The following is a 12,439-nucleotide window of genomic DNA, read 5'->3' as shown; positions in this document are numbered from 1 at the left end:
GGGGAGTTTCCTGGCCAATGGACCCAAAATATCAATGTTTTGTTCCCCGAGCCACTTAGTTATCACTTTTTCCTTATGGCAAGGTGCTCCATCGTGCTGGAAAAGGCATTGTTCATCACCAACATGATTCAGCTGCAGGATCGGGTCACCTCCAGCACAGTGCTTGCTCAGGAATGGCAGCAGGCAGGTGTGAGTGCATCTGCGGCTGCGCGCCCAGTGAGGCGAAGACTTTTGGTAGATGGCCTGGTGTCAAGAAGGGCAGCAAAGAAGCCATTCTCTCCAGGAAAACATCAGGGACAGACTAATATTCTGCAAAAGGTACAGGGATTGGACTGCTGAGGACTGGGGTCGAGTCATTTTCTCTCATGAATCCCCTTTCCGATTGTTTGGGGCATCTGCAAATAAGCTCGTCCGGAGAAGACAAGGTGAGCGCTACCATCAGTCCTGTGTCAAGCCAACAGTAAAGCATCCTTAGACCATTCATGTGTGGGGTTGCTCCTCAGCCAAGGGAGAGGGCTCGCTCACAATTTTGCCTAAGAACACAGCCATGAATAAAGTTGGTACCAAAACATCCTCCAAGAGCAACTTCTCCCAACCATCCAGGAACAGTTTGATGATGAACAATGCCTTTCCTAGCATGATGGAGCACCTTGCCATAAGGCAAAAGTGATAACTAAGTGGCTCGGGGAACAAAACATTTATATTTTGGGTCCATTGGCCAGGAAACTCCCCAGACCTTAATCCCATTGAAAACTTGTGGTCAATCCTTTAGAGGCGGGTGGACAAACAAAAAAAAACTATTTCTGACAAACTCCAAGCATTGATTATGCAAGAATGGGCTGCCATCAGTCAGGATGTGGCCCAGAAGTTAATTGACAGCATGCCAGGGCGGATTGCAGAGGTCTTGAAAAAGAAGGGTCATATAGGGTGCATATATTGACTTTTTGCATTAACTTCATGTAATTGCCAATAAAAGCCAGTGACACTTATTAAATGTTTGTAATTATACCTCAGTCTTCCATAGTAACATCTGACAAAAATATTTAAAGACACTGAAGCAGCAAACTTTGTGAAAATGCATATTTGTGTCATTCTCAAAACTTTTGGCCACGACTGTAGACACATTACTCTGAACTATATAAATATTTGCTATGTGATAGTCGTGTCTTGTTGGCATATTAACTTGACCCGAAGTCGAAGGGCGAAGCCAGGGTAACAAGGGCCAGTCGTCAGTAGATATTTAAAACAAATTAAAGATTAAGTAACCTTTAGGAAGTATTCTATTCTTATGGGTCTTTGGGCCATCTTCACACTGCTCGATATTTAGTAGTTATCAGTAATCAGTCGTCCATTCCACTATATTCGTCATCCATCCATGTGGTGGCAGTAGTGACCAAACCAGACTTAATTTGTCACTATACTCTGTGGTGGAAGTCGCACACAAGCTAACAGAAGAACATTAGCAATCACCGCCATACACAAACGGTCTGGAGAAGCAGAAAGGTTTGTCCTTTGTACAGTTGCAAAATTCTCAGTCTGACCCATCTGAATAGTAAATAATAACTGCTCTGTAGTTTTGTGGTAAATATAGTCGACTTAATTAATGATATAAGTAACTGAACGCCTTGATACCTCTATGTAGTGCTCCGAATGTCAAACAAGGTCTTCGTTGAAGTGAGCCAGCCTTCTAGATAGCTATGCTGTAGCTAACTATAAGATGCAAAGGGCAATGGGCATTGTAGCTACAAGACAAACATTAGCTAAACAACTTAGCCATAAGGAAACTTAACGTCAGAGATATTATGTGGACTTTGGCTACGTTGCCTTTGATGTTTTAGGTGATATTGATATCATACCTATATCTAGGATGAGGTTAAATGTGATTGCAGTGCTAGCTAGCTAGATTAATTGAGACAGTTTAGTGTCATGTAAAAGTTAGTCTATTGCTAACTTGGCTTTAGCCTCAGTGGACGTAGCGTTACTAGTGTTTTTTTTAACGTTTGTTAGACTTAATAACATGGATTTGCTAGTTAATTCTTAATGAGTAGGTTTTAGTTTGTGTCTGTAATGCATTGTGGTGATATAAAATGTCTGAACTGTTTATTTACGTGTAACATCGTTGAGACAGGATATTGTCGGATAGTGACTTGTTACGCAATTCATACACCACTTTGCCAGTTGGCGTTTAGTAGCATTGCTCTGCTCTGCACGGTCAACAAACTGGTGAGATGGTTATGTTGGGAATTGAGAATTTAGATGTACGGAGTAATGGTTTGGGTAATACCAAGGACTTTGGTAGTACTGATGGATCACGTCATAAAGTCTCTGGGAACGTCTACCCCATACACTTAGCAGTTTCTAGATAATGGTTGGTCATTGTCGAAAATCTGTCGTTAAGCCTAGATTACCATTTTGCCCCTAACTGATTCAAGTTTGCTATGTATGTTTCTATGTTGTGTATCCTTAATTGAACTCTTAGCAGAGGTTTGATTGTGGTAGTCTGAGTTGAAGTAATATAATGCATTTTGTCTCTCTAGACCAGCTCTCTAGAAATAATGGGAAAGCACTTTGGGAATCTTGCCAGGTTGAGGCATGTGATCACCTACAGCATCTCCCCCTTTGAACAGAGGGCATTCCCTAACTTTCTTTCCAAGGGTATCCCTAACGTCTGGAGACGGTTTAGAGCGTCAGTTTTCAAATGGGCACCACGTAAGTTGACAATTTATCAAGCATTCAACCATGCCATCACCTTAACTTTGCACCCATGTTATTGAATAATACTGTTCTTTTTCCAGCTATGACTATTATGTACTTAACCTACACGTGGGGGAACAGTGTCCATGAACAAGGCAAGAAAAAGAACCCCACTGATTATGAGAACGACGAGTGAAGTCAGTCAACATCTCCTGGAGAACCCTGTCTGTTCAAGTTGTCACTTTTGTCTGTATGATTACCTAATAAAAATGTTTATGAAATATTGATTTGTGTCCTGTGTATGTGTAATTTGGTTTGTATTTGAAGATTGAAGATTTATGATGAGATGCATTTTCAGGTGGGGAGTTTGGAGCTTCAATGGTTAATACATGCATTAATGCATGCAATATTGTTGAATGTGCATTACAGATCTGTAATGGATTACTTTCATCAACTTTCATTTTGGAGTATTTCTTTACCTGTCGAGGTAACATCCTGCAGTGCGTCATCATAAAGTCTTTGACAAAAAGCTTTCGACTAATGTGCGGGTTTTTTTTTCTTGTTAATGTCAACAAAGGAGAAGCAATAGATGTCCTTCCTTGAACCTTTAAAACACCATCTAAAGTCTCATTATTGGGGTTGATGTGATATAATATAGTAGGTGCCTAGAAAGTGTATAGAGAAATGTGTGCTGATTTTCAAGAGGCTTTTTTTGGATCATCATTTACACTACATTTTAAAATGGTGTAGAAGTTGTGTGTCTCTGTTCTTAATTCTTAATATTTAGCCCTATTATAGACAATGTTGAATGTGGTTACATTGTCTCAATCTAGTTGAGGGTATTTAAAATACATATCTAACGATGTCAGGCTGACAGACAATCATCAGCAACCGCTGGTAAAAGTATGAGAGGTATGTAACCATGTAATTTGTAGAATTTCAGTGTATTACATGGAATTTGACAAACGCGTATTGGATTAATATCGCAGACTACATTTAACGGGGTCGTTTAAAAATAAAAGCCCTTACTGTAAGGAAAGACCTTTATTTTGAACTGCCGGAGAAAGTGCTCGAATTTTCGTGATGCTTCCAGACCGGAAATGGTGTGCCCTGTCACGCTGTCTTCAATGAGAAACCGGCGAGCTGAGTACAAAGCTAGCTTGCTGCCTTATGCAGTTCTATGGGATAATGAATTAACCATCCAGCGATTTAACTGTTTTCAAATAAGTAGAGGGTTTTGTATTATTAACTGCATTCTGTAATTAGTTAATTCTGTAAGTCACATTACAAAGTAAGATAATATGTCTGTGGTGGGATTCGACGTTGGTTATTTGAACTGCTATATTGCAGTAGCCCGAGCGGGGGGAATTGAGACGATAGCTAATGAGTACAGCGACCGATGTACACCGTAAGTATGTCTTCAGATAAGATGTTTAAATGCCATTGGAGTATAAGAGTGAGTGTGTTGAAGAATCTCATGTCTTATCCGTTTCGTGGTTTTGTTCGTGAAATATGTTTTCTTAATGCTTTGTATAATAATCAAGCTAGCTAGCGAACTAGCTTAGAGAATAGCCTAGCTGATTAGCGCATAGGTTGGGCAACATTGTTCGAGAATGTTGTAAGATTGCTAATTTAAGATAGCTATACACGGTTACACTGTGGTGAACCTAACTGTCTAAACTGTATGTACCACCACGCCGTTAAATAAGATAATGGTTAGCGATTGACTTGAGGGCCTACTACAGTAAGCAGTACTGACTCATAAGAAGAGCGTCAGTGATGCCAAATAATGTTAGTAAGGTAACGTTAGCGGGCAATAACTGGTACGATTGTCATCTAGCCAGATGTTCTATTGGGAAAATGAATGGTGTTTGCCAAATGGTTTAAAAAAAAAAACTATATCCGTGTATTTCAGAGCATGTGTTGCCTTTGGGCCACGAAATCGCTCCATCGGTGCTGCCGCAAAAGGCCAGGTAAGAATCATATGTCAACCACAGTTTCAATAACAATGTTGCCTAAATCACAAGATCCTGCTCTTGAAAATCATAAACGTTTGTGCCAATTGAAAATAATGTGAAGAGATGGAAGTGGGGTCTTGCATTTAATAACATATTGCCTTGGATTCACACATTCAGATGGTTACTCCAAACGCCAAGAACACGGTCCAGGGCTTTAAGCGGTTCCATGGCAGGGCCTTTTCAGATCCGTATGTTCAGAGTCAGAAATCCAGCATGGTTTATGATCTCGCCCAGATGCCCACAGGGACAACTGGCATCAAGGTAAGAGATTTCTCAATGCTGTTTATACTACAGCATTCAATTTTGACACATTCACATTCGATTTGAGAAGATCTACATGAACACTTCTTTTGCTGTTGTGCTTGGTGTAGTGTAGATCATTTAAGAAAAGGTGTGGCTTATTTCAATAGTAGACGATCCTCTCTAATAGTTGTATATGAACATGTTGATGCATGTGGGGGAGAACTTTTCCTTGTATGCCTGTGTAAAGAACTTACCACGGGGAATACTTTGGTAGTTTAATGCTGTATATGTATTTCCCTATATTCTAATTCCTTTGCTTCAAAATAGGTGATGTACATGGAAGAGGAGAAGGTCTTTAGCATCGAACAGGTTACTGCCATGCTTCTGACCAAGATGAAAGAGACCGCTGAAAGTGCTTTGAAAAAGCCTGTTGGAGACTGTGTTATATCTGTAAGTGAATTCATGTACTCTCTGACCCAACCTAAAATGTGTGTTGGCTCTAAAGCTTAACATGTGTCATTGTGTGTCATTTTTTCAGATCCCAAGTTTCTATACTGATGCTGAGAGGAGATCTGTTGTAGATGCTGCACAAATAGCTGGCCTCAACTGCTTGCGATTGATGAATGAAACCACTGCAGGTACTGTTGGTCTTGCATTAGGTTGCATACAGTGGCATGTGTGCATGAAACATATCCTTATTTACAAAGAGTTAGTAAACATTAGCATACAAAACTTGTTGATGAAAATATTTGCTCACCACCTCGCTTTATTTTGCAGTTTCTTTGGCGTATGGCATTTATAAGCAGGACCTGCCGAACCCTGAGGAGAAAGCCAGAACTGTGGTGTTTGTGGACCTGGGGCACTCCGCCTACCAGGTGTCTGTATGTGCTTTCAACAAAGGCAAGCTGAAGGTATGTGCCCCATTTCAAGCTCTGACAATTCCTTTTATAAACACAAGTGCACTTATATGAACACAAAGCGAACAGCATACAAACTAAATTAATAATTGTCCTTAGGACCACGTATATGTCTGTAAAAGATTTGTTGAGCAGAGTTATCACAGACTTGTCACTCGTATACCATGTTGATTGCATATGCATAGACAATGATTTCCCGTCACCAATGGATATTTTCCATTTATTTCTTTTTCCCTCTAGGTCCTTGCAACTGCCCATGACTCTCAACTTGGAGGCAAGGACTTTGATCAGGCCATAGTGAATCACTTCTGTGTGGAATTTGGTAAAAAGTACAAGCTTGATGTGAAGTCTAAGCCAAGGGCCCTGGTGCGTCTCTATCAGGAGTGCGAGAAACTGAAAAAACTCATGAGTGCCAACTCCTCTGACCTCCCTCTTAACATTGAGTGCTTCATGAATGACATTGATGTCTCCGGCAAGTTGAACAGGCAAGTATTTAGCAAAAGGTTTAGAATGTTTCGGTGAATAGTCTTTTTTTAGTAATTGTTAAAAAATAAACCTCCCTGGTATAACTGAAAGATTCAAGGGTGCTAGCAACATGTTGTATATTCGATGGGTGTCCGTTGAACCTGATGCTTCAGTTCCCAGTCTTTCCTCCAACATTAATGGCATGGAGGTTGTGAATATACAGCTGTGTTTGTTTCCAGATGTGCTGACTGAATATAAATGTTTCATAAATGATTGTGTGTGTGTGTGTCTGTGTGGTGCAGGGGTCAATTTTTAGAAATGTGTGCAGACCTTCTGACCAAAGTCGAGGCCCCCCTGCAAAGTGTACTGGATCAAGCGAGTGAGTAACTCAAGGCTCCATGCCCTTGTCTGGGTTTTGATTGATGAACTTAAGAAAATGAGGTGTGTGTGTGTGTGTGTGTGTGTGTGTGTGTGTGTGTGTGTGTGTGATTAGCTGGGTGTGTCTATGTGTCTGTCTAGTTGGGTGTGGCTGTGAGTGTCTGGGGGGCATTGCTGACATGCGCCTTTGTGCCTGAGCAGACTTGAAGAATGAGGACATATATGCAGTGGAAATTGTGGGTGGAGCCTCCAGAATCCCTGCGGTCAAAGAGCGAATCAGCAAATTCTTCGGAAAGGAGCTGAGCACGACTCTAAATGCAGACGAGGCAGTGGCCAGAGGATGTGCACTACAGGTCTGCTTATTTCCCCAGTGACAGTACCACTTCCAGCTACAGCACTTAGTCAGCATTTACCTGCTTATTTAGTCAGTGTTTATCCTTCAATCTAATATATTTTGACTTTGAAGCCCTTGTGGGGTATTTGTGTTTATGTTGTAATGCCAGAATTCGCTTAAATAGGTATGCTGTACCTGATGGCTTTTGTGTTATTTTGTATTTCTTTTTATAAACTGATTAGAGCTTCCCCATGTATTAAGTACTCATCTCTCTCTCTCTCTCTCTCTCTCATTCTTTCATCCATGGTCTTTTTAGTGCGCCATCTTGTCTCCTGCTTTTAAAGTCCGTGAGTTCTCCATTACTGATGTGGTTCCCTTCCCAATCTCTCTTAAATGGAACTCTGCTGCTGAGGAAGGAATGAGGTATGTCATGTTTTCATACGAGGTAGTATTTCACCTCACAGTAGTGATCATTTTGATGTTTGCAGAGTATTTGTTCAGGTTTTTTGTACGTTATTAATCTGCTGCACGTCCATTTCAGTGATTGTGAAGTGTTCCCAAAGAACCACGCTGCCCCGTTCTCCAAAGTATTGACCTTCTACCGAAAGGAACCTTTCTCCCTTGAAGCTTATTACAACTGCCCCAAGGATCTGCCTTTTCCAGACCCTACCATAGGCAAGGACAGATGCATGAATTTCAGTTCAGTTTTCAGTTTACCACCAAAGCCGCTACAGGATAAATGAATAACGTATTCTTTTTTCGCACTTCTTAGGCCAGTATGTTATCCAGAAGGTGGTCCCTCAGGCCTCAGGTGAGAGTTCAAAGGTCAAAGTTAAAGTGCGCATGAATGTCCACGGCATCTTCAGCGTGTCCAGCGCGTCCCTGGTGGAGCTGCAGAAATCGGAGGAAGGAGAAGAGCCGATGGACACGGAACAGACCAGTGAAAAGGAGGAAGAGGTACTGTCTGCATTGTCAGGGTCTTGGTATATTAATGAATAAATTAAAAAAATGTTCAAATTGCACTCTGAATTTATATGTCAATTAATAATATGAAATATTTTGATTTGGGTTAGTGTTTGTTTTTATGTATGTTGTGTTTTTTAAATTAAAAAAGAATTTAGAGAAAGTATAATTTTATATTTCGATCCAAGTTGGTGATCTTATGGTGCTGAATAATCGAAAATGTTATTTCTTTTCCATTATTCAGAGCAAAATGCAGACTGATCCTGAAGACGCAAAGGCCCAAGGTGACAGCCAGACAGAGAATGGGGAGAAGAAAACTGACGCAGAGGAAATGGAGGTGGGTTCCCTGCAGACTACTAACCATTGCAAGCGTCATCTGCTAATTACATTAGCCAATAAGTGATGTTTTTGGTATCAAAACAATACTTTTTATAATGTTGTCATGGTTTGTGTTTTCTTAAATTCTGTACTGATGAAATGTGTTTTTACATTTACTGCAACATCATTACAGCTTGACCACCACCAGTACATTACATAAGAGATAACGGCCCTGAGGTGTCTCGTTAAATGAAAATATTGGGTTGGGGCAAAGAAAAGTGCCCTCCGCTGAGTATTTCTGTGTAATAGGACACGTCAAACTGCCTTATCCTGCTTATACTCCGCAAAACGAGAATACGCTTATATTCTTCATTCATTAGCTTGCCGGACTAACTTATATTAACTAGAGTTTTCAGAGCATTGACATGGAACTGTGTAATAAGCTTGTTTTCCTGTTATACAGAAATATCAGGACACCCACCAAAAATTAAACTAAGATGTAACACTGAAACTACACAACACTTAATTCAGAAGCACTTAGTCAGTCTGTAGATCCGTAACATCAAATGAGAAGATCCACGGCTAGGCAGACTTTTTCATTCTTATTCATAACGGTTTTGAATCTTGGCTCAGGGACTACTGTAGAGAGACGCCTTGTGGTAAAGTGTCAAGTGTTTGGTTGACATGGAAACAGGCACCATCTGTGTCTCTTAACACCAGTGTCAGTTACTGTTCCATTTTGTTACTTCATAGGCACTGATGATAAAAGTAAATTTATATCTTCCCCAGACCACAACCGCAGAGGAAGGTAAACAAGAAAAGAAAGCTGACCAGCCGCCACAGGCCAAGAAGCCGAAAGTAAAGACAAAAATACATGAGCTTCCTATCGAGAACAGTCCACAGTGGCAGCTGGCCATTGACATGCTGAACCTCTTTGTCGAAAACGAGGTAAGGTGCCCTTGTAAAATGACAGCTTATCTCACTCACTTGGACAGTCCAATGTTTGTTGGCTTTGTCTCATGTTCATGTTGTCTGCAGGGTAAGATGATCATGCAGGACAAGCTGGAGAAAGAGCGTAACGACGCAAAGAACACCGTAGAGGAGTATGTTTACGACATGCGGGACAAGCTTCACGGGATGTATGAGAAGTTCATCGCCGAGAGCGTGAGTACACTCAAAAACGTTCATTTCAGAGAGAGACACTCTTAAAAGGAAAACGGGCACTTGCAAGTCATCCCAGGCCTATGTGCTTTAACTGGTATATTTTATGACACTGGAGGAAAAATAAGATGTCCTATTCTTTATACACCCAGTGGTAGCTTTTATGGCATTCCCAGAAAATGGCCTGGAGAGCCACATTTCAAGAGGCACTGTTTCTGTACTACTCTTGCGTGATGTGCCTGCCAAACAGTCTCCCTTGTTTTGCCTTCCAGATCTGCGTGCATTAGCCACTTCTGGTCTCTTACCGTCCTCTGCTCTTTGCCTCTGGTGGAATCCTTAACTGAAATTAAACTATTCAGTTCTCCTCGAAGCAAACAACTTAAAAGCAGCAGTTAGTTTGCGACGTCAGCCTTAACCCTTAAATATTGTTTCATTCCATGTATTCCTTTCTTCATCTAATCTGAACACCGCTGTTTCATTTGGCAGCTGCTGTTCTCATGTGTCTGTGTTCTAAAGCTTTCTGACCATGCTAGGTTGCATCCTATGGTTTTCATGTCCGCGCTGCCCGGCAGAATGTTCTTAAAAACTGATGCTATAAATTCTCAAAGCAAACATCTGACCGTCGTGGCCACGAGGTGTCTATCGCTATGTTCAGACCATTAGTCAAAGGGCCCTGTTTTTGTGGTGAAAGCCACCTTTTCCGACCAGCTAGGTTATTTATCTCTGGGTGATAAATGAAAATTTGAAAAATGGTGTCATGTTAATCTTTTCCTGAGCTGTTTGCATCAATAGTTGTCTTTTATCTTGCAGGATCGGGATACTTTCTCAATTAAGCTGGAGGACACAGAGAACTGGCTGTATGAGGAGGGAGAAGACCAGCCAAAGCAGGTGTACATCGACAAGCTTGCCGATCTTAAGGTAAAGCAGGAATCCCCAATTAATTTCCAACTACAATTCCATCCTGCTTTTCTATATGAGAGGGTTAAAGATGTAAATATATTTTTGCACTTTTCCAGACACTCGGACAGCCGGTTCAAGACAGATACATGGAATCTGAGCTGCGACCAAGAGCATTTGAGGACCTCGGCAAACAGATTCAACAGTACATGAAGATCATTGAAGCCTTCAAAACTAAGGTAAATGTCAGAAGGTTCTGTGAAAGGGCACATAGCATGGCTACTACTAACAACTTATTCTGTTGGTGAGCGGGTTTCTTCTTATAGTAATAGAAAAGCCTTCATTGTCATTGTATTCGCACACAACGGAAATTTGGAGTGCTGCTCCTGTTGGTGCGACGAGGGACAACATATTACACAACAACAACATATAACACGACAGTAGTTTAACTAGCTAAAAACAGTACAAATAGCTTAAAAAAGTATTAAGATGTAGAGTATAATGCACAGCTGTGCTTGTAAGCTTCCTGTGGATCTGGCCTGAGCTGTTTTGGGCGAAATGATTGAGGCAAGACATGATCCAAGGTCTGGGTTTGTAATCTAAAAAGCATACTCTAACCATGCTATTCGCACCAATTGGACACTTTGACAGCTAATGGATTTAGCTTCTTGCCTTTCTAAACCAAATCTTGGATTCACATTCAGTTACAGCAGACCAATTACAGCCCAATTACCAATTACAACATTGAAGACCAATTACAGCATTGAATGGTATCCACACATGATGCATTTATTATTCATTTGGTAAACGCTTTCATCCAAATAAGCATGCCAGTGAGGTAGATTCCACAGTGATTAAGTGTAACACTGGTCATTGAGTTCAGTGGTATGCGGTGAGTAAACCCAACTCCCCAATACTATAAGGCGTGTACCAGAACTACCCATGCGTTTGTTTTTGGTGTAGAACTACCACTTTGCCCTTTCAGTATTGCGTAATCAAAATACAAGTGTGTGTGTGTGTGTGTGTGTGTGTGTGTGTGCATAAATAAAGTCAGACGACCACTTTTGCGACTCAAAACATCACTGACTTTAAACTTTTACTTTCTCTTTCAGGAGGAGCAGTATGACCATCTGGATGCCGCAGAAGTCGAGAAAGCGGACAAGTTGCTGGGTGAGGCCATGATCTGGATGAACAGCAAAATGAACCAGCAGAGTAAACAGAGCCTGTCTGTGGATCCAGCTGTGAAAGTTACAGACATACAATCAAAAACAAAGGTGAGGACATGAGTGAGGTAGTTACAACTGCAAGCAGGGGTTGATTTTGTTTCAGCGGTTGTGAACAAATGACTCAAGTCCTAAGGGGTCACCTTAAGGAGCAACAGTCATGCAAATAATAATATTTTGGTAACAATTACACCCTTCATTTAAATTAATAAAATAAACAAAAATATATGGTATACAAAAGACTTATAGTGGAATATATTTGTAAGGGGCAACCCATTGGAATAGAGAGATCAATAAACAAGGGAACATAACATTTCTTCAAATCTTCACAGGAACTGTATTCTGCCTGTAATTACAATTTGACCAAAGCCAAGCCAAAAGTGGAGGCGCCCAAGGACGACAAGGCCCCCGAGGAGAATGGACCAGTCAACGGGCAGGAGGCTAACGAGACCCAGCAACCCGGCTCCGAAAACCCTAGCGCCGAAGGCAAAGAGTCGAAGGACGTCAAACCCGACATGGATCTTGACTGAAGCAGGATTCCCCTCCTCTCTCTCTCTTCATGTTTCCCCAGAAATGTTGCTCTTTAGTCATTCCACCATAACCATGCTTCTGGTCGATTTGGCAATCTTGAGAATTTCTGGCCACCTGTGCATGTACTTTCTTTTCGTTTGGGGGAAAAATGAAAGCATAATGCAATAAGCCTGGTTGTTGACAAAGTGTATTCATACTGGCGTTTCTTTTGTGAGCTTAAACTGTTAAGGTCTGTGTCGAACTTTCGTTTTAATAAATATTGACCATAAAATATCGTTTGCTTTCTTGGTAACTTGA

At 41.1% G+C, this 12,439-nt stretch overlaps 2 protein-coding genes across 2 annotated transcripts; both read left to right on the top strand.

Annotated features, from left to right (window-relative positions):
- Nucleotides 1-1,417: 1,417 nt before the first annotated feature.
- Nucleotides 1,418-2,981, top strand: uqcrq (ubiquinol-cytochrome c reductase, complex III subunit VII). Its single transcript, XM_080841041.1, has 3 exons — nucleotides 1,418-1,503; nucleotides 2,538-2,709; nucleotides 2,796-2,981. Exons 2-3 carry the CDS (start codon nucleotides 2,556-2,558, stop codon nucleotides 2,888-2,890), a joined length of 249 nt encoding a protein of 82 aa, XP_080697167.1. The 5' UTR covers nucleotides 1,418-1,503; nucleotides 2,538-2,555; the 3' UTR covers nucleotides 2,891-2,981.
- Nucleotides 2,982-3,829: 848 nt separating this feature from the next.
- On the top strand, nucleotides 3,830-12,413 carry hspa4b (heat shock protein 4b). The gene is made up of 19 exons (XM_080840094.1): nucleotides 3,830-4,102; nucleotides 4,610-4,667; nucleotides 4,830-4,973; nucleotides 5,283-5,405; nucleotides 5,494-5,593; nucleotides 5,733-5,866; nucleotides 6,113-6,357; nucleotides 6,640-6,716; nucleotides 6,917-7,068; nucleotides 7,366-7,472; nucleotides 7,591-7,724; nucleotides 7,822-8,006; nucleotides 8,257-8,349; nucleotides 9,120-9,278; nucleotides 9,369-9,494; nucleotides 10,302-10,409; nucleotides 10,508-10,627; nucleotides 11,501-11,662; nucleotides 11,944-12,413. Exons 1-19 carry the CDS (start codon nucleotides 3,996-3,998, stop codon nucleotides 12,139-12,141), a joined length of 2,532 nt encoding a protein of 843 aa, XP_080696220.1. The 5' UTR covers nucleotides 3,830-3,995; the 3' UTR covers nucleotides 12,142-12,413.
- The last annotated feature ends 26 nt before the right edge of the window (nucleotides 12,414-12,439 follow it).

This window comes from Sprattus sprattus, assembly GCF_963457725.1.
Source record: "Sprattus sprattus genome assembly, chromosome: 6".
Taxonomy (NCBI): Eukaryota; Metazoa; Chordata; class Actinopteri; order Clupeiformes; family Clupeidae; genus Sprattus; species Sprattus sprattus.
The sequence above is the reverse complement of the archived record's forward strand: the minus strand, read 5'-3'. Positions and strand labels throughout refer to the sequence as shown.